The sequence below is a fragment of the Balaenoptera ricei genome, chromosome 11 (genome assembly GCF_028023285.1).
Source record: "Balaenoptera ricei isolate mBalRic1 chromosome 11, mBalRic1.hap2, whole genome shotgun sequence".
In the NCBI taxonomy this organism is placed as follows: Eukaryota; Metazoa; Chordata; class Mammalia; order Artiodactyla; family Balaenopteridae; genus Balaenoptera; species Balaenoptera ricei.
The window spans coordinates 26,358,869-26,381,648 of NC_082649.1; the positions used below are offsets into that span (position 1 = coordinate 26,358,869).

General features: G+C 39.4%; 1 protein-coding gene across 18 annotated transcripts in view; it reads left to right on the forward strand.

The window, feature by feature from the left end:
• The window catches only part of PKHD1 (PKHD1 ciliary IPT domain containing fibrocystin/polyductin), a 471,129-nt gene that overhangs the window by 304,953 nt on the left and 143,396 nt on the right, over positions 1–22,780 (forward strand). For all 18 annotated transcript variants that reach the window (XM_059938510.1, XM_059938512.1, XM_059938518.1 and 15 more), the window contains 5 exons: positions 5,997–6,151; positions 7,512–7,664; positions 11,784–12,662; positions 13,365–13,533; positions 15,129–15,286. In XM_059938510.1, coding sequence (XP_059794493.1) covers positions 5,997–6,151; positions 7,512–7,664; positions 11,784–12,662; positions 13,365–13,533; positions 15,129–15,286 — 1,514 coding nt within the window. The remainder of the gene's footprint in view (positions 1–5,996; positions 6,152–7,511; positions 7,665–11,783; positions 12,663–13,364; positions 13,534–15,128; positions 15,287–22,780) is intronic.

Here is a 22,780-nt window from a genome sequence, read left to right on the forward strand (position 1 = left end):
AGTCCATTGTGTATATATACCACACCTTCTTTATCCATTCATCTGTCAGTGAACACTTGGGTTGTTTCCATGTCTTGGCTATTGTAAACAGTGCTGCCATGAACATTGGAGTGCATGTATCTTTTCAAATTAGAACTTTTGTCTTTTCTGGATATATGCCTGGGAGTGGGATTGCTGGATCATATGGTAACTCTATTTTTAGTTTTTAAGGAACCTCCATACTATTTTCCACAGTAGCTGCTTTATGGATACACTTTGTTTGGAATATTTCTTGTTTGTCTCCTTTCTGCTACATTCTCACTTTGGCACTTCCACATGGTTCTCTATAACAGCTTCTGTACTGGCTTCCTAAATATTTGATATATACAATTAGGGGGTCAAAAGTACCCTTGCCTCTCCTCTCTACCTTTACACTTCCTACTGATCCTTAAATATTCCATCACATCTCCTACAAGACATTCAATCTCCCCTCCAGCACACAATGATTTTCCCACTGTCTGAATCACTATTCCATGTGATTTTCTGATTTATAATTTTAATAAAAATGTGCTTCTTAGTGATTGGTACTGAACTGCTTCAGGTATGTATTTCCTGTTCTTCCAAGCAGCTTCTATAGGAGAGGAAAATATTGTGTTTTTTATTGATTTGGTGTATTACTTAGCATCTAGTACACAACAGAACATAGAGAAGAGTTCCAATAAATGCCTGCTACACTGGATTGATGTATCTTTTCTGGAAATCAGAACTTGTTGAGCCTGTTGACTCAATGACATCTTGTCTAATACATTAGAATCTTGAATTTAATTTCAAAAACTACTCTAATTTTTTGGCTCATTAATCAAACCTCATTATTATACTCCAAAAATTTAGCTCAAATATTAGAACATAGAGCTGGTGGCCTTATTCATTTATTAGCAGGAGTTCAGGATCACTTTTGTAGTCTCCAAAAGAAGATGATTCCTTCTGGTCCAATGAACTAGTGGGTGTTAATCTCAGATTGGCTATTGTCTCCATGCTAGGAAAAGACATGTGAGTTAGGAAGGGAGGAGGGCAATAGATTTCTACAATGAAAATGAGCTTGGACTTTTAGGTCAGGCAGGTTAAAATACTTCTAATTATGCAATTAACTAAATGTGTAATTTTGGGTAAAGTATTCTCTCTGAGTCTCAGTTTCTTTTTCTATAATATGAGAATAATAATGCCTGGTTAATAGAGTAGTTATAAGGATTAAGTAAATTAATGTGGATAAAGAACTTAGCCCGGTTTCTGGCACCAAGTCAGCCTCACGACATGGTAGTTATCGTAGTTATTGTATTGTATTGTAAGAATCCTGATTCTTTCAGTCAAAAGTAAAAGTAAAAGCCACCCTTCTTCATCCACTTGGGAGATTGCATCAGGCCCTCCCTCCACCTCTCCTGTTTCTATATTTCAACCTCATTTAGTTCTGCTGAAGAGGTTTCCACATTCTGTGGGGTGCACATGAACCCAGAGCTGTTGGCTCTTCCCAGCTTTACCACCAGAGAGGCCATTTCTCTTTCCCCTTAGTTTCAATTCAAAAGTCCAGGTGACTACAGTGTAATTTGCTAAGAGAGTAGAACTTAAGTGTTCTCACCCAACAAAAGAAAGGAGTGAATATGTGAGGTGACAGATGTATTAGTTCGTTCAATGGGGGAATCCTGTCACAATGTGTACGTATATCAAATCATCATATTCTATGCTTTAAATATCTTAAAATTTTAGTTTTCGATTATACCTCATAAAACTGGAAAAGGGGAAGGATTTTGACCAACGAAGGCAGGTTGGATCCCTTGCTCACCCTTTGGCAAAAGGCTTGTGAGACTGCAATTCGCAGCTCTCACTAGGACCACTTAGTGTGGTGGGTGAGGAGAACGGTTCTCAGAAGAGATGTGGTGGATTTCCTGGAACAAAGGAGAAAGGAGGTCAGGTAGACAAACAGTTGACACCTACGACAGCTATTCTTGTTGTCACCATCAGCATCATTACAGGATTCGATTTCTTAAACACCTCACATAGTCCAGTGTGGTCTGAGAGTGTCAGTAGATTTCAACGGCAGTTGACAAAAGAAAGTTTAAACTGGAGTTTAAAAAAAAAAAGCCTCAGTATTACTAGAGTTAAGAAGTCTATGGCCACTCTTATTCTTCGGGGGAAAACATTTTGGCATCTGGACAATCTGAGACTGTGGTCAAGTGCAGCTATTATCATTAAGACCTCCCCAAAGTTTAGTTAAATTCATTTAAGTTGTAGGTGTTTCTATATGAATGTTTTATACACAGTGGTAAAAACTTCTAAATCAAATTTGGAAGTATATTTTTTTCATCCTTTGTAATGATGTTCTTTTGACAAAAAGTATTATATTTTCCCTATACTAGGTAAAATTTAATGCCAGAATAACGGAAACTGCTGATATTTTGTTTATACTTTTCAAAAGTTATCTTTCAGGAGACTTCTGCAGTGATTATTGTTTCCTCTCTCTTCTCATATGGTTTCCATTTAGGTCCAATTATGTTGCAAACAACTCTTTTAATTTTTTTGTTTATTTATTAATTTTGGTGTGTTTTGCTCAGAACAATGAGCAGGTCTCTCCTCTTCCCTGTAACTATAGGATTCTTATTAGTATTAATCAGATACATGAAATAGAGCTGGGATTCAAATCCTTAAGCTGGAATTCAAATCCTTAAGCTAGGATTTCTTGAAACGGTTGAAAGGCAACCATAAGAGTCAAAGACTGCAAGTGGGAAGAGTGGATATTGGAATTTAAGGAATACTGAATACTGATGCTTGACTAGCAAAACTTTTTAGGCTATTGATATGAGGATCAAAATTTTCTCTGAAGTTACTGCTGTTGCTATGTGGACATAGAAGGGGTCATGCTCCCTTGCCGTCTGTGTATGTTCTTATGAGATATAGAATCCCAAGGCTTCAGGAGTATAGAGGAGAGAGGAATGTTTATGAATCTGTAAAGTTTTGGAAGCCTTCATGAAAAAGCTTGACTTAAGTTCATTTATGTTTTTAATATAAAGTTTGGGATAATAATTTCAATAATTCCCTTTTCTCTTTGCCTAGAAAATTGCGAGGTGCTCTGGGGTTTACATAGCTGGATAGTCACATTTTCATTAAATATTAACTAACAATATCAAAGTTGAATAGCCACAGAAGACAAGAGTACAAAATCATTTACAAGGCAGCAGTATCTATTGTGTCAAAATGATGAACAGAAAGGCGGCTGGGTGTTCAGTGGAGAAGAGACCCCCATGCGATGAGACCCCCCTTTGCCCCCTTCTTGAAGGCAAAGGAACTCCTTAAAACTTAAAGTTTTTAAGAGTGAAGAGCAGAATAAGGGCGATGATATTTTAAGTGACAGGTGAGGAACACATCTGTTTCTTGGCAGAGTGAGTAGATTCATCAGGCTGGAGCAGAGGACTTATATAAGGAAGTCGGGGGATGAGGCTTTATTTATTTCTTAGTTACATTACAGTTCATGCATTGTGTTGTTCTGTAGGTTTTGACAAATATATAATGACATGTATCCATCCTTATAGTATTACACATAAGACTTTTACAGACCTAAAAATCTCCTGTGCTCCATAGGCAATAAGTTTTAATCTCATTTTCACAAGGAACTTTCCTGAACATTGTGGTAACGTATTGTCTGAAAAGTTCTATTCAACAATATAGACAAAATAAAAAGATTATCCCAGTAACATTGGCCATGAAGGAAAGAATTGATTTCAGTTATACTGCTAACTGGGTTTGGTGTGACTTTATACTCATCACCTGATTTTCTTTCTTTCTTTTTTTTTTTAAAAACATGTTTTTTAAAATAAATTTATTTTATTTATTTATTTATTTTTGGCTGCGTTGGGTCTTTGTCGCTGCACGTGGGCTTTCTCTAGTTGTGGCGAGCAGGAGCTACACTTCGTTGCGGTGCGTGGGCTTCTCATTGCGGTGGCTTCTCTTGTTGCAGAACACAGTCTCTAGGTGTGTGGGCTTCAGTAGTTGTGGCATGTGGGCTCAGTAGTTGTGGCTCGCAGGCTCTGGAGCACAGGCTCAGTAGTTGTGGCACACGGGCTTAGTTACTCCATGGCATGTGGGATCTTCCCGGACCAGGGTTCGAACCCATGTCCCCTGCATTGGCAGGCGGATTCTTTAACCGTTGCGCCACCAGGGAAGCCCTGGTTTTATTTTTAAGAAGTATTTTTTTTCTTACTTCCATATACTACCTGGTAAGTTAGAAAATTTAGATTTAAGTGAAAATGACTAATAAACCCACCTTCCACTGGTGAGCTGACATTTTTAGTGTGCATCTTTCCTATTTTCTGTTTTTGTGCATGCATTATTTTTATTAAAAATAAATGGGGCATATTATTTTATATCCATCTTTTTTCAACCAATACATAATGAACAGAATTCATTGTAATTCAGTGCTCTGCTACAATGTGCTTTTTAATGGCTATATAATAATCCACTGTATGGGTCATAGACCTCATAAATTCATGGATTATCATAATATAGTCATTATGAAATGTAGGAGTTTTGCTTTTTTATTGCAGGTGAAGAACTAAGAATCAAACAGGTGGAGTGATGTCATTTAATGGAAAGAAACTGGACGTGATCAGGAGCCTTCCTTTGTCCTAATTCAACCTCTAACTCCATTTAGTTATCTAATCTTGAGTTTTGTTATTTTATTGCAACCATTTATTGCAACCATTCACAATTGTCTTTTTTTCTCTCTTTTTCACTCTCTCTTTTTCTCTGTCTAACCTCAGGCACACAGATTTAAATTAATTACAATCTTTGGTTCATAACAGATTCATATCATTGGGCCAAGAATGACCCCCTTTAATTTCATTCTTTTTTGGTGTTAATATTATGTATGAAACATCTGTGAATTCCCCACTCACACAGTAGACTCTTTAAGGGTGTCTGCTAGTCAAAATTTAAGTTGTCATTTTTTAACACAAAGGCCATATGTTTTATTTACCATTATGTCTCTAGCACCTACGATAGTGTCTGGTGCATACTGTTGCTTAGAGCGGACAATATGTATTGCTCGGTTGAATGGCCTTCACGTGGACCTGCTGCCTGGATGAACCTTTACTGGTAGAGGAGACTATTGTCAACACTTGCTAAAGTGTGGACATTAGCAAAAGAGGCAGGCGATTAATATAAACTTACGCCATTGAAGTTGGTAATGACTGTAAATGGAGAATAAAGCAAATATATTCACTGGAAAACTAGGCAGCAGGGAACGACTGAACAAAAACTTTATTAAATGTGAGTTAAAAAAACAAAAGTGAACAAAACCCTTATTACATATTGTGATGAAAGCACAATGCTTGGAACTTAGCACCCTCAGGGAATGCATACCTTTGTCTCTGCAATAACAGAGAGATGGGGAAGGGAAGCTCGAAATATCGTCACTTTTCAAATGAAGATATGAAACTCAGAAGAGTTACATGACCTCTCAAGGTCACACAGCTACTAAGTGGAACCTCTAGGATTCACAGTTTATCTGCTTGACCACGAAGGTATGAGCCTTAATGCATGATGATTAATTGTCTGAAAATGGTATTAGAGGTCTTCAGAAAATTTGAGAAAAGATCCCTTCTGAAATACCTTTATTATTCAAACTGTTTCCCAATCGAGGAAGACGATTTCCATTTTAGGAAACCATATGTAGATGGCATATACTAAACTGTGGAACTTCTACTCTTTCTTGTTCCTTTGTCTGGTACTTCATGGCCACAGAGTATCTTTGTTATCCCTGTATTGTATACATATCAGCCAGAAGATGAACTCCATTGGCATTAATTTTTTTTGCAAAGACCTTTTTTCTCTGTCTTGACTTGATATTTCTACTTTACTCTCCCTGGTGGGAATTGTTGTTTGCAGTGGATTTCCTCTTCTCCCTGGAGTTAGTAGGTCATCTGTGCTGTACTGCCAGTGTACCTGATTCCATCTTTATGCTGTTACAGAATTATAGTAGAGAACACAGTGGATTGGCGACCCCAAGACAAGATTGTCCTTAGCTCCTCTTCATACGAGCCTCACGAAGCAGAGGTCCTCACTGTGAAAGAAGTCAGGGGCCACCATATTAGCATCCAAGAACGGCTCAGACACCGGCACATCGGTAAGGCTTTGATTTGTTAGTTAAGGGAAGTGAATGAGCCAAGAAAAACGTGTTCGGCAACCTGCCTTGGGACCTTGGATCTGATTGGCGTTCAGAGGGGATGGATAATATTTTACTGCTGCCCTAGGCCTCATCCTTAGAAGGCTTTATCTCCATCCCCTCATTAATTTTATTGCCTAATTTAAAAAAATACTTTGATGTGAGGGAATTTTTAAACTTTTTATTTATAATGGCAAGCCTAGAAGCAAGCAGAAGGGTTAAGAACCTTGTTCAAGGTCACCGGGCATTTTCATGGCTAAGCCAGAATAAATCTCATGGGAGATGAGTTTCCAGTTCATTTCCTGGCATATTGAATCCCACAGCCACTTAGAATGTGGTAGTTATTGTAAATAATGACTCCTTTTTCCATCCTTAGGAATGTGTCCTTCCTGACATGAAGTTCATTTTATCAATTGACTACTACTACTGCCCCAAAATATAAATAAATAAATAAAAGCCAAATACCTTTTTCTTGAAAAAAAAAAAAAGTACTGAATATTTTAATACAGTATACACACTTAAAATATATTGCATTTAAATAATAAATAACCATATTTCCCGCTTCAACCTAATAAATAAATTTAACCCAGGAAATATAGCTAATAAGTAAAAAACATGGACATAAAGGGATTAGGGGATATCTCTTGTCTCTGATATGTGAGAGGGAAATACATGCTTTCAGCAGGACTGTATCTAAAGCTATCTCTAAATCATGGTTTTAAGGATGATTTTGTTTCTAAAGAGTGGCGGGGAAAAGAGACATCGTTAGCAATCCTTGCCTATAATACGCAACGTACAATGCAATGTGGGGTGGGCAGTGGAACAAACCAGCAAGACTGGGGAGGCTCTTTCTGGGAGTGATGAGTTCCAGACCCGCCAGGAGAGGGCGCTGCCGCTGCTGCTTCAGTCCTATCACTGCCTCAGTGGATCTGCGATTCCTCATTCTCTCAAAGAGGTTCAGGAACAATGCACAACCAAAGGCGGGAATCTCACACTGAGGAATTGAAGGAAGGAGGCTGGGGACCCCACTAATTGGACCGGTCTGCCCTGACATCCCTGTCCCGATACCCATAGTGATTGAGGAGAAATGAATTCTTGCTCAAACACGCTCACTCTGATCCCAATGAGAGACCAGTGAACCGGCTTTTCATTTCTCAGCTGACGTTTGTGGAGGACGCCCGAGGAAAAGCAGACCTTAATGTTGGGAGGACTTCCGCGGGGAAAGGAGTGTTTTCATTTGTCAGGTTCGCTGGGTCCCCAGCTGGCGATCTCCGAAATAGGTTTTTAAAAATTTTTCCTTTCCCAACTCCCGTTGCCCCAGGAAGTGTCCACGTCATGGAGGATGGCCGACACATTCGTTTGGCTTCAGAGGTTGGACTTCTGACCCGAAACATACAAATCCAGGGTGATACATCATGCGGGGGGAGACTACTTGTGGGGTCCTTCAGGAAGTCCAGCGTGGAAGAATTTTCAGGTAACTGAAATTTTAAGTTACAAAGCACTACCAATTGGAGGCTATGCATCTGGGACACTCAGAAATTCCAACGGTGGGAATTTTCATTTATAAAACAAAATATTTGAAATAGATGCTTCTCTGTGCTCTGAGAAGCTATGAATTTTCAGTCCTAGTCTGTGCTTAATTATCAGTATGATGTTAAAATAATATACTAGCTATCAGCACACAGGCACATTTTTACCTCAAAAAAAAAATATCTTCAGCAGATGTGAAATTTCCTCTGCTTTGAAATTATAGATGATTTAATGACCAATTGAATTTTATCTCTTTTCTGAATTTCTATTACTCTTTCCCAGTAGCATGCTCTATTTGATGGCAGGCCTCATCTCATGCTATAAATTAATAGTGTAAATTTAAATAAGAATGATTTCCATATTCTAGACTGCTTTAGGGATCAGTTAAATTTCTCTCATTTCTTTCAAGCTTTAGCTCTTCTGGAATGCTGCAAAGTTATTTGATTAGTACCTTTTTCTTAAACTTAGGTTCCTTAAAATTGATTCCCAAGTTGTTTCCTAGTCAAATAAAGCTCCATCTTAGAAACTCACTGCGTACATGAATATAGGCTCTGAGAAAGCCTAGAGCAAAGGATCTAACGGTTTCCCAAATATATTGAGCATGGAACACTTTTTGTGGGTATATCTGCTTTGCCAGTATGGTAAAGGGCAATGTTTGGACCTTAAAACAAAAGTTCGGGATTTCTGGTTCATAGAACAAGCTCTCTCTCCATAAGCTCCAGCTCCAGCAGTTCTCAACAGAAGTGATTTTGCTCTTCCCTCCTGGCCAAAGGACATTTGACAATATCTGGAGCCATTTTTGCTTGTCACAGCTTTGGTGGAGCTTCTGGCATATAGTGGGTAGTTGCTCAACATTCTATAAGGCGCAGGACAGCCTCCCACAAGAAAGAATTATCTGGTCCAAAATGTCAGTCATGTTGAGGTGGAGGAACCCTGCTCTGGAAGGCTAGACAAAGGCTGAATCCCGGTTGTGGTTGTGTAAAACCAAAACTACCCTGCAGTTTATGAAGACAGAGAATTAGGGAAGGAGCGCAAGACAGGGCCCCTTTCCACGGTAACTGTAGTCCAGGCTGGAACCTGATCACCAGAGCAGGACAGAAGGCCGATTCTTACAGCTGAGCACCAAAGCCAGAGCCCAACCACCAGCAATGCTGGCTTGGTGCTGAGCCTCTGGCTTGCTGGTCAGGGCTCTTAAATCATCCCCGGGGAAGGGAAAGAGAATCTGTATTCGATGCTTCTAATGGACTAGGAACCACGATGGTTTTCATGCCTACTTTGTTTCATTTAATCCTAATATCTCTGTGAGAAAGACATTTTATCCTCATTTTTATAGATGAGGAAACTGAGTCTATAATAAAATAGCCTGCTAATTTATAAAACTCCATTATGAACTTCTGAACTTCTTGAGGGTAAGGTTGGGGTTTTCAGCCCTGGTTTCCTAATATGGTAACTGCTGAGTATTAGGTGCTCAATAAACGTGAGTGAATTAAATAAATGAAGAGTTAGAAAAGTCATCCAGCTTGCAAGTGGCAGAGGTAATATTCAAATTCAAGCCTGATTCTGAAGCCCTTGATAACCTTTTAATTTTATAATCACTTTAGATTTATTAAAAAGTTGCAAAGGTAGTATGGAGTGTTCCTGTGTACCTTTCATCCAGTTTCCTTTACTGTGAAAATCTGATAAAACTCTGATACATTTGTCAAAACCAGTAAATTAACACTGGTGCATTAGTGTTAACTGAACTCAAGACATTATACAGATTCCACATGTTTTTCCACTAATGTCCTCTTTCTGTTCCAGAATCCAATCCAGGTCCCGACACTGTATTAAGAACCCATGTGTTTTTCTGTAACATACTCCAGAGCCTAGATGAGGTAGCATCTTCAGGGGTAGGTCAAGGGTGCCAGCTATGGTGTTGAATGGTTACAGGGCAGAAACGCAGGCCAGGGCTTAACAATTCCTGCTTTTAAATCAGAGACCTCTGTCATTCTCTTCCTTCTGACCGGAAATATCCAGCAAGTTGTGCTCAGAATTGTGATAAACAAAAGGAAAAATAAGAAAACAGTCGTGAACAAAATCATTGCTTAATTCTCCATCTGAATGCTCAAGACATCTTAAGTATTTACTATTGACTAGTTTTCAACCATTGGTTAATATGCACACAAGTAAAAAGATCTTGTACAATTTAAAACTATGAATTACAACCATGCAAGTATGACGGAAAAAAAGAACACTAAGTAAAATGATAATGATGCATCGCCTTGACCAAGATTCTAGAACCACTTTCCGTTCTACAAAATAAGCTTTTATGTGTGGACACACACTAGCGTGGTGTCCTTTGTGCCAGAGTTCTCGGAGGCAGGTCCCATGGCCCTTTCAGCTATGTGCTGCTGGCGAGGGATGCTTTAAATCACATCGAAAAGTGTTATCACCACACAAATAGTTTTCAGATGTTTTATCATTCTGTGAATGTTTCCACACCGCCTACCAGTGTCTCCTTAATCAGTGTCATTTGAGAAATCTAGATACATTGGAATCCTGTTTGACCATCAAGAAAGACACACACACTTCATCCGTCCTTCTCACAATAGCTTGGTTCTTCTTGGCAGCTGATTTGCAAGGGTTCAGGTTTCTCATCTGTGAAAAGGGAGTGGGGAGGGTGGAAGATTAAGGCTGGACTATCTTTGTGCTTTAAATACTAAAACGACACAACTCTCTCCATTTTTAATGAGGGGATTAACTTTATAGTTTACCTTGGGCAGGACCTTTAAAAAAGAAGAAGAATAAAGAAAAGAAGTAAGGGACAAAGCTGTGGCCTACCTAGCTAAGGACATGTGATATCTGTTGGCACAGGACTGTGGCCCAATCACTGGAATCTCAGGGCAAAGCTGTTCTGTTTATTCCATCACATCCTGCGTGCTCCCCACTGAGCCTGAGTGGGGGTTAACAGTACTGCCTCTGCATCCATATGCCTGGGTCCAAGTCCTCATGTGCCACTTAGCCCTTCTCTGCCTCAGTTTTCTTATCTGTAAAATGGGGATAACAGCACCTATCAAATATAGGAGTTTTACAAAAATTAAGACCATATATATATATATATATATATATGACACACATACACACACACACATATAGAACAGTGCCTGGTATATAATGAGTGCTATATTAGAGTTAGGTGTTATATTTATTAATTCAACTCATTTCCCCCCTATATTCATGTTATTATCTATTTTACCAAGAATATATACACTGACAAATTAGTACTCATTATATTTTTAAATCAATCTAGTGACTGTATTTTATACTGTTTTAACAATATCTATTTTAAAAGTACAAATAAAATTCCCAATAAGACTAAATAATTCACTATCCTCCCTTGACATAAAAAATGTAGAAAATCTTCTTATTGTGAAAAGGAAACAGGGATTATAGTGTGGCTAGAATAAAATACAGAAAAAAATTTAAGGGTCTTAAAGTCACTTAAAAATATGTTATCACCTGTATCATGTCTTCATCAAGAAGAATGTTATGTTTCTGGACATCCACTGAGCAGAAGTTTTGCACTTATACTCTTCTTTAAAAATGCTTAAAATATTGTATATAGTTGGCATTTCATTCATGCAATATCTTTGTGGGGATGGCTGTGGCCTTTTCACATGGGGTCCCTGAAAGGAGACATGACTTTGAGGTGAGTGGCCAGGAAGCCACATTCCCTTTATTCTTAGCCAGTTCCTTGACCCAGCCCTGCAGACAGGTGCCCAGAATCTTTAAGCTAGCTGTGTCCATCCCCAAAGCCTATCTCCTTCTCCTGTCTTTCTTTCATCTCTCTCCATCCTATCACCAGACTCTTCAGAATGCACAGGAAAATTTTCATGCAGTATTGTGATATTTTTAATGATTCAGATTTTGTTAGTGAGACTCAATGACATAAAATATAGTGCTGGTGCTGAAAATAAACATATTTTAATGAAAAATCTGCATATCCCGATGCCATTGAATGGGCCATCCTTCTGCCTTTTGTAGGGAAGAAGCAAGTACCTGATGACATGCATTTTGCTTGCAGGTATCCTTCAACTTTTCAACGTGGAAATTCAGAACTTTGGTTCACCACTGTATTCCTCCATCGAGCTCATTGATATGTCGTCAGGATCCAGGATAATATCTTGTACTCTGCACCAAAGCTGTGGTGGGGGCATTCGTGCAGCTGCCAGTCAGGGGATCGTTTTAAATGACAATGTAGTGTTTAGCACAGCTGGCCATGGCATTGATTTGGAGGGTCAGGGCTATTCTCTCTCTAATAACCTTGTGGTTCTGATGACACAGTCAGCGTGGTCTCCCGTTTGGGTGGCAGGAATCAAAGTGAATCAGGCAAAGGACATCCATCTCCATGGCAACGTTGTGGCAGGATCCGAGAGACTTGGCTTTCACATCCGAGGCTACAGGTGCTCCTCTCCTGAAGCTCTTTGGTCTGACAATGTGGTCCATTCAAGTCTTCACGGCCTTCATCTCTATAAGGAGACTGGACTTGACAACTGTACCAATATCTCTGGCTTCTTGGCTTTCAAGAACTTTGACTATGGCGCCATGCTCCATGTGGAGAATGGCATGGAAATAGAGAACCTCACTCTGGTGGACAATACTATCGGCCTTTTGGCAGTAGTTTATGTGTCTTCTGCTCCACAGTGTTATAGTGAAAATCTACAGATTGTGGTTAGGAATTCAGTCATCGTGGCCACTAGCTCATCTTTTGACTGCATTCAGGACAGAGTTAAGCCTCGTTCTGCCAACGTGACATCACCTGATCGAGCTCCTTCCAATCCCAGAGGGGGTCGAGTTGGTATTTTGTGGCCTGTATTCACCTCGGAACCAAATCGGTGGCCTCAGGAGCCATGGCACAAAGTGAGGAATGGCCATTTAATTTCAGGCATCATGAAACTTCAAGGTAGGATGTTTGGGTTTCCAAGCAATATAGTGTCATACATCTGTGCGTAGAAGCTTTAACAGCATTTTGAAATTATATCAACAAAAGCGTACAGTGTAGTCTGGTGCTTGCTGTCCAATTGACCGTCTACTGGGCATTGATAACCACAATGGTAGTTTATAATGACAGTGAGTGATTTCTTTAAAAAGTCACTGCTCAATACATGTTGAAGAGCTTTCACAGGGAAATATTTAATTTGATTATATGCCTAATCTCTTAGGTACGTGTTACTTTTCCTGTCATACAGAGGAGGAAATTGATACGTGGAAGTTGTGCCTCAGTGAGGTTGTCAAGCAGTTGGTGGGGCAGCCAGGATTAAATTCAATTATACTACAACCTATGCAGAGAATCTTCTATCAGCTCTCTTTTGTACTATTGTACTCACTCCTCACTGGATTTTGATCAAACCTTTGACGGAAAGTATTGCTCTTAAGATGTCAATGTGTTGGAATGCTCTTCTACTTTGTGTACAATGTCCATGTCTTCAAGAATTAAAGATATTTTAAGTCAAGATTTATGTAAACTCCTGGAATTACCCTGGATAGTAGCTTAAACTTACTCCTGGACATATGTTAATATAAGACTATTTAGTTGTAGAGTCTGTATTTGTGGTTGGTAGTTTACATGATATAATGTTGTAATACCTTAAACATTTTTTTTCAGATGTGACCTTTTCTAGTTTTGTGAAGAGTTGCTATAGCGATGATCTAGATGTCTGCATTCTGTCCAATGCAGAGAACACTGGAATCGTGCCTCTAATAACGGCAGAGAGGACCAGGATGCTAAATATCAAAGATAAAAACAAGTTCTACTTTCCTCCTTTACAAACCAGGTACTGGTTTTGGTATTTATAGTAAGCCATATTTATGAAGGGTTTGGTAATTCTCCAAATACCTGAACATGTTTTTTAAACAAGGATAAAATCATCAATGGGAATAGAAATAAGTCCTTCTAGAAAAATACGGTAGATTGATTGGTCCCAATTCTTTACCCTCCTATATTTGTGCCCTTTGAGATATGATTTTTGCAATCTCTCTCACTGAAAAGACAGAGACTGTTTCTCTCTTCCTTGAATCTGGAATCCACCACGTGATGTCCTCTGGCAGACAAAAGGGGCAGAAGTGATGGATTGCAAGTTTTATTGATATTGTTTAATTGTTTTATCTTTATTAGAGGTACTTCTTTGGGATGTTTTCTCAATCAATGGAAAAAATTGACCCTGATTCTTGAACCTTCCATGGAGTATGGTGTCACTAGTTTTCAGAAGGAGGCTTGGGTGTCCTTGTGCAGGCACTGGTGGGGAAGGAGACCATGTCTGCTGTTACGAATCCCTAAAATGAACCATATGGCTTAGACAGATATTTGCTCTCAGACCAGGCGTAACTATTGTTCTTGAACGTATGATCTGAGAGTTTTATTCAAGAATCTGAAAACTAGACAAGGAATTTTTTTTTTTTTTTTTGCTGTAAGAGGGAGTGGGAAAGTCAGAGCAGGGAAAATGGGTTATTTTTTCTTTCCTATAACATTGGGAAAACTTCTTTAGTTGGAATAAAAGAATCAGGAAAAGCACCCTAATTAGAAAGTTTATATGTTTGACCCAACACCAGTCTCTTTTTGATGCGCATCCCTGAACCGTTTTGGAACCTAAACATTATTAGGTATACAATTTGTGTTATTCTGTCATTTTTTTCTACTGTCCAATCTTCCTTATATTCAGGTCTTACCTATGGGATGAAATAGTTATAAAGCTAAATGATATTAGCATTTGATTCTTTGTACTATTAATACCTGACACATGGTTGGCATGCAATAAATATTTAATATTATTACTAATGGTACCTAAAAATGTTAGATGAGAGGAAATGAAATAAATTCTCTATAATTCAATGTTATAATTGCCAATAACTTGTTTATATACCCTGCTTGACTCTAAATTCTGATGCCTATGTTTATCACCATTGTATTCCCCAACGTACAAGCAGTAGGTTTTCAATAGATATTTGTTGAATGAGAACATCTTTTTTTTACACTGTTTTTATATAGCACAAGTATAATCGATATTTATAATGATAATCTTAAAATACTGCAAGGCCCCAAAGTTCCATAAAGCATTGATCACATCATGTTTAATAAATATTAGTTAGGGGCATTTTATTGTATCTTGCATCTTAGAAAATTAGTGATTTATGTAAAGATTATATAACTCGATATCCAGAATATTTGGTTAATAAGAATTGTCTTTTTTTCTTGACCATATAACTGGGAAATAACATTTTCTATAGAGTGTTATTTCATATCTAGGTAACATGTTATTAATAATAAAATTTTATTGATTTTATTTTTCATAACGTCAGCACTACCAGTATATGTTTCCTTTTGGCGGCTTATCATGGAAATGAGAGAGTTGCTCTCTATCTATCTTCCCAGGAAAGATTTAGGAATGCTGGTCTGCTCTGAATCTGATTGTGAAAGTCCTAGAAAATATCTCTTTAAGGATCTGGATGGGAGAGCCCTGGGTCTGCCTCCACCAGTTTCTGTATTTCCTAAAATTGAAGCAGAATGGACTGGATCCTTCTTCAACACAGGTCAGTTCTATCTGAACTCGATGTCTCCAGTAGAGGGAACAAGCATGGGACGGAGCTGGTTTGGCTGGGTGGTCCAGTGGGAACAAAATATTCTGGAGAGGAACTGAGCAATGGAGTTGGAGTCTGTGCCAGTAAGCTGCTCCACTCACCTCTATCTCAGGAATGTTGGGTGCTTATGGGATGTCACAATACCACCGTTTTGCCCTCCATGAGATTGCCTGTGGTCCATGTCAAAGGTACAGACTCCCAACACCCACCTGTGCACAGGTGAAGAGAATGGTCCTCTCACTAGGTTGGGCTCCTGGGCCTGAAGCAGCACTCTCTGTGCTCAGCGTTTCGCAGTGTCTGCCTTGGAAGCAGTTCCTCTGGATTCTGAATCTTTCTCTTCCACCAGAGCTAAATGCCCTCACTCTGGAAAGGGTGGTAGACTAGATGGCATGCCTTCTTTTTTGCCTTCCTTTTCTCCATCTTCTAATTGTCCCTGGGGGACTATAATCAAAATCCCTTCTTATCCTTCTTGCTTTTATAAGCCCATCCGGCTCTCAATTTTTATAGCTGGACCCCTGGAGAGATCATCATCTTTCTACTTCTACAAACAACGCAACTCTGAGTTTACATTTTTGTTCAGGTGGAAGCTGCTGCAAGTACATCCAAAGAACTTTCCCAACTTTCTGCCTACTTCATTGGATGACTCTTTTCAGACTTCTTTTCTAGTCTCCCTTTCTCTTTTGAAGTTTTGAATATTCCAGGACTATGTCCTCAGACCTCTTCTCTTCCTATTTTGCTCCTAAATCCAAAGTTGAAATACCGTTTACTGCTGATGAATTTATATCTCCAGCCCAGACTCCACCCTGAACTGTAGTCTGTTATAACCAACTGACTCCACTGGGAGGTATAATTCGCATCTCAGACTCAATATGCCCCAAATGGGGACTCCTGGAGACGTGACCCACAGTTGTCCCAGCTAAGCCATGCAGAAGCTAAAATGTTGACACTTCAAAACCTTACTCTTCATTGGCCGAGGGATGCTCCTGGGTGCACTAACTCTCCAGCCCTTTGGCTTTCCCTGAACAGGCCAGTCATGCTCTTTCCCACGGCCAGGAAAATCCTTCCTCAGAAAGGAGTGGTAGGTTTTTGTAGCAGCCATCTTTGGTATGTGAAGGTGAATGCCAGGAAGATATGGGGTGACACTGAAAATGTCTCTTGGAAACAGGAACTCTAAAATGTCCATCAAATACTCCAGGTGTGAATAATAATATTCTTTCAATGAATTCTTAGGTGGTGCTTACCATGTGGTGTAAATATACTGTTTAGGCACAAGCATATTTGCTGCTGGTTGAAAAGCTGTATATTTTATTTTTTCACCACTCTTTGTCTTGGTTGTGAAACATGATTCAATGGTAAAACTCTGATAGGTATTATAATATTACATGCTACTTACTATCAGCATATGGACAAGCGTGAGCATATGTGTGGGAGGCTGAAGGTATATTGGGAGGTGTGTAGGATGGACTGCCTTAAACTCCTGATGTTTTAAAGCTTTATAACATTTTAAATGAGGTTGCTATAGGTCCCAACTGTAAGGATTCCCACAATAGAATCCACTGTTTATTGCACTACAAATACAGTCTGTGTCTTCTTGCCATGAAGGAGACAGCACATAGTAAATGGTGCCTTCCGGGTACTAATAGGATTGGAGTGTTTTCCTGTGACTTCCAAAATAGGAATAGATCCCTCCTTCCCTAGTTCAAGTCCCTTCTCATTTTTTTTTTTTTTTTTTAAAAGCAAGGAACATGACTTTTTTTTTTTTTTAAATGGGAATTATTTATTTATTTATTTATTTATTTATGGCTGTGTTGGGTCTTCGTTTCTGTGCGAGGGCTTTCTCTAGTTGCGGCAAGTGGGGGCCACTCTTCATCACGGTGTGCAGGCCTCTCACTGTCGCGGCCTCTCTTGTTGCGGAGCACAGGCTCCAGATGCGCAGGCTCAGTAATTGTGGCTCACGGGCCTAGTTGCTCCGCGGCATGTGGGATCTTCCCAGACCAGGGCTCGAACCCGTGTACCCTGCATTGGCAGGCAGATTCTCAACCACTGCGCCACCAGGGAAGCTCCCCTTCTCACTTTTTAAACCATAGTTTTATGCTACTTTCCAGTTTCTATCCACAATATCGTGAAGGAGAAAAGCACAAATTTAATCTTAAGAGAATAAATGTCTATTTTGTATTTTTCCTCTGCAAGACAAGAACCTATGGTCATCTATAAAACAGTGGAAGCAGCCCAGCAAAGATGAAAATGGAGGCCTCTGGAACCAGCTCTTATATTTATTGCAAATGGCGTTGAGTTTAACACACCCTTTTGGCCTTTCTCCATTTTATTAACAAACAGTTTGGAGTCCATTGCCTTTGAGGTTTATTTTTAATTTGAAAAATACAGATTTTATTTGCACATATAAGTTCACATGCAAAACTCAGACAGATATCCACAGGTCCCAATGTATTGTCATATGCTCCGGTGTTGGGAGCAAAAATTATCCACGTGGATCAGCTGTGAGGAACACTGTGCCAGTGGGTTTTGCTGTCTGTGTAATGCAGTGTGTGTAGCCAGGGGAAAAGTGAGCTGTTAATTTTGTTTTGTACTTATCTGTAAGTTCGCATTTGCAGCCAACTTTGAAACATGCATGGCAACAGGGTGCAAGGCAGCTAATCCCAGGCAGGAGAACCTCTAAGAACCATTTGCATTTTATTCTGGAAAGAATTTCTTTTGATGATGGAGGCATCTGATCATCTGAAAATCCAAAATTATAAAAACAAAGTCTTGAAATTAATATCCCATTTAGGTAGGACTAGATCAGTACTAGAGCTTTCCACCCTGGCTTCTGACTCATCTCCTGTCTGTCCCAGTCTACAAATGCATGGAATCACCTCTCAGCCCACTTTGTACGTATGGCTACTGATGTTATTGGGAGAAGACTGAAAGAAATCAGAGCTTTGGTTTCAATGGCATTTTACAATTTCTTAGCCATGATATAGAAAGTAGAAAGGGAGTGTAACGGAAGCTAGCATCCCTTGAGCACCTTTTGCACACGATGTGCTGAAGTTGGCATTTTCACTCATTCAGCAAATGCATTTGACCATCTGTAGTCTACCAGTGCCTTTCTAAGGATGGAAACTATAGTTGTGAATAACATTCCTGCTTTCATCAAACTTATGTTCCAGTGGAGATTATATATCTATATCTATAAACAAATAAGTAAAAATATTTCAATAGTGATGAGAGGTATGAAGAAAATAGAACAGAGTTTTGGGCTAGAGAGGTAGCTTCAGGTGTGTGTGGGTGTATGTAGTGTGTGGTGTGATGTGTGTGTGTGTGTGTGTGTGTGTGGTGTGTGTAAGGGAGCTGCTATTAGAAACAGAGTTACAATTCCAATGAGGCCTGAATGAGGAGCAAGGAATCGCTCCTCTGAGCAGACGGGGGAGCTTTCCAGGGAGAGGGACCAGCCAGAGCAGGGGCTCTGATACCAGAATGGCCTCAATGTGTCTGAGGGGTGGGTGGAAAAGAGACCCATGGGAGTGATGTATAGTTAATGAGAGGGGGCGTAGTTGCAGGTAGTCAGGGCTTAGCCCCTTTATAGGCCAGAGTAATTTAGTAAGATGGTGTCGGAAGGTGGCGCTAGGATTTTATTCACTCTCTGAAAAGATCGTACAAGCTGCTGTGGGGTGAATGGATCATGGTGAGAGCGAGGCTGGGAGCAGGCAGTGTAGTTAGAAAGCTGGGGGTGAGGCGGCCCAACAGACGCAGGACTCCATGAGTGGTCCACCGCCCTGTGCTGCCCACAGACTGCGCCGGTCCACAGTGAGGTGATGACAGAAATGTCACCTGTAGAACCAGAGCTACTTGACAGTAATTGTACATCTGTTGGATCTAATGAACAAAACTTAGGGCTTTCATTTTGTACGTCTAATTTGTCTGATAATTTGCATTATATTTTAAATGTGTTGGTTCTCAATAGACTGGAAATTTTGAAACAAACAAACAAAGCAAAACATAAAACCCCCTCGTTCTCCTGCCCTTGTTCTCCTTCTTCAATTTAGGAGGTAAATTTGATGTGCTTAGGACAGTGGTTCCCAAAGCTGGCTTATTATCAGAATCACCTAGGGCATTAAACATTCGTTTGCATGAGTCGATAGGTGTGTGAAGCCCAAGCCTTTGTATTTAACACACACACAAACACACATGCACACAAATACACACACATACACACACATACATACACATCCACACACATGCATACGTACACATCCACACACACACACACACAGAAGTCCTCCCCAAGTGATTCTGCTGGGCTAAGGTTTGAGAATCACTGTTATAGAGTTATACACCCCCTTTGAAGTAAACAGACAGGATGTTAAGAAGACAATTAATATTTTTAATTTAAAAAGCGGGCAGTTTCAGTTTCTCATGAAGAATCAAGAATTAGCTCTCTGTGCCAAATACCAGCAGACATAAACATACTTGCTTATATACACACTGGATATATTTCTGAAAGGGAAAAGAACATTAACTAAAAAGACATAGGAGTATTTACAATCTAAATTAAGTCTTTAATAATAAGAATATATTAAACCTTTTTAAAAAATTCAGATTATTTTTCTTAGTGTTGAAGTGAGTTAAATGACCTCAGCATATCACTTTCACAATATATCACTGGATAAAAATGGGTTCAGTGTTAAGTTTATTTTTTAAACTATATATTGAATCATTGTATTAAAAGTCTGAACTCGTGATAAGCTTTTCCCACACTTTCCTCAACATCATGCCCAGCAAAGTACTGTGGTCTGACTGGGACTTCTGACCAAATCCACCTTCAGGGCAGGTGAGAGTTTCCCATTCTTTCCCAGGAAAGAGTAAGAAACATTTTTCAAATCGTGTTGCTTCTTGGACACTTCTTGAGAAAGAAAGTTATAAACCATTATGGAGATCTTAAAAGTGACTAGCCTCAAATCAAAAATAAAAGATGAGGTTGGTGAAAAAGAAAATAAAGCTGGCATTTGACTGTCAGCACACAGAGTGATGAAGTGGTTTGTAACTGAATAATGGGGAAACTCAAGTTTCAGTGTGGGGACGTGTGCTCAGCTGCCTAACAGAGAGCAGCCAGCGTGTATTCAACTGTTTGTTGCTAGGTCGTGAAATGTGTCTTTTCTTTAAGCTTTCCAGGTTTCTCTTTTTTCCCATTTGCCCTGAGAATGACAGCAAGATGGTATTATAAAATGGAAGAAGGAGAGGGAGGGAGAACATGAGAGGACAGAACGGAGAGAGGAAACGGTTGTTAGAAAATTTGTCTGCCAATATATGTGCTTGTAGAGGTCTTCTCTTCTAGCTAGAGGGGGAAATACCATTCTCTTTTCCCAAGCAATTATAGGCCCCAAAGATTGAAACTTGGTATATAGCTCTTTAATCTCAGCAGATATTTATGGTCAAACATTAGACTTTTAGGATTCCAGATGTCAGGGTATTAAAATATAAAGGCACAGTGGAGTCTCAGAAAATATTAGAATCTTTGGGATATGTGACTGCAGGGATTTTTATCCTGAGCAGAGGAGGATAAAGCTTCCGGGGATGCTTTTTAAGACCCAAAGAGCACCTTTCTTCCACCTTAGTCTCTCCCTCTTCCACGCCTTGTCTGGTCTCCAGGCAGTGAAGGGCATAACAATATTTGATTGCATTTTTAAATAATCCGTACTGTGAATTGGAATGATTTTCCTGTGTGACTTGTAAAGGGTGATGTAAAGAGGCATTATGATGTACAGGAGCAATTTCCCTTTCCTTTCTTCAATCTAGACATCCTATTTCTGTGATTTTCTTGCTCTTCAGCCCTTCCATTAACAACTAGTACTTGTTGAGTATGTTTCTGACTCTGTGCTAAGACCTTCAGATGAATGATCTCATTTAACGCCATGGACAGGATCTATCCTAGGAGATAAATATTCTTGTCCCCTCCATTTTATCGATGTGGAAGCTGATGAGACACATAGGCAACTTGCCCAAGTCATATAACTAATTAATAGAAGATTCAGAACTGAACCCGTGTTTTTAACACTGTGCTGTACTGTACACAGTACCCTCCTTCGACTTTTTCTTGCTTCTTTCACTGCATTGTCCAAGGTGAGCTCTCTGAGATCTATCAGCTTTTCTCACACACAAAGCTCTGTCTACGAAGAACAAAGCAAACTGAAACTGTGCAATTATTCCAGCAATTATCCACCCCAACTAGCAATAATAATAGTTACCATTTATCTGGCATATTCCATGTGCCACGCATTATGCTAAGTGGCTTATAAACATTCCTATTTATCCCTACAACAACCTTAACATGTAGGAATTATTATCCCTTTCAGCATTTGAGGGAATAAGGGTTTAGAAAAGTTAACTAATTTTTCATGGTCCCGCAGCTAGAATGTGCAGAACCAAGATTTAAATCTGTATTTGTCTGACTCCAAAGTCTGGGCTTGTAACCACTTCTAGGTAATTATCATCGTGTGGCCTGAATCATCTGGTGGGGTGCTGTACAGAGATATATTTAACCGAGTAATTCACATATTTCCACTTTACATGGTAGGAAATAGATGTTTAGGTTTAAAAAAAATAACTGTCAATTACTATGACTTTTTAAGAAACAGTGTAATAGCAATCACACAGAAACCTCATTTAGTTCCTCTTCTTCCTCTTCTTCTAGTATATATGTGTATATATATTAGTTTTCATGGACAAACTAAATGGACTCTGTCACATCCAAGAAAAGCCTTTTGCCAGCATTAACCACTGAAGGTTGTGTGATGGCAATAGAGTTGTATGGAGAAGAAGCTTTGGTCATGAGATCCAAAGTGTATTATGGTAATTTTTCTGTAGCTTCTCCTTTTCCCCCAGTGACTTAATGCAGGGTTTTTTTTTCCAACCTAGGCAAAAAGTTATCGAGTACCCAGTGAGAGCAAAGCACTGTGTACTGTTGGAGTAACCTAGAAAGAACATCAAGGTAGATCAGAAAAGAAGGCATATATGAAAGAGGCAAGTAAAGAATTGTGTTTAGAAGCAGCAGACGCAGGCCTTCCTGTGCGTTGCAGTGTAATAGCTCCCCTATGGAATGCCCCTGGCTCCCACATGCAGCTGGGACTCTGTCTCTTTATGTCCTTGTTTCATCTATCACTCAATTCCATTATAGCTCATCTCATGCTCTACAGCCATCACTTTACAAGCCTGCCTTCTCACCAGACTGAGTACCTTGAAGGCAAACATCTTTGAATTTTTAGTGCAATCTTTGGAACATAATATGTGCCCAGTACATGTTTGCTGAGTGAGGGAATAAATGAATAAATGGGTGACTAAATGAGTGAAAAAGTCAAGAATTGAAGTTTGCCATCAGCTGTTTCACAAAATGTTTTGTAGATTTACTCAATGTATAATTTGTTTTAGCATTTTTAAAGAGTGTTTCCCATT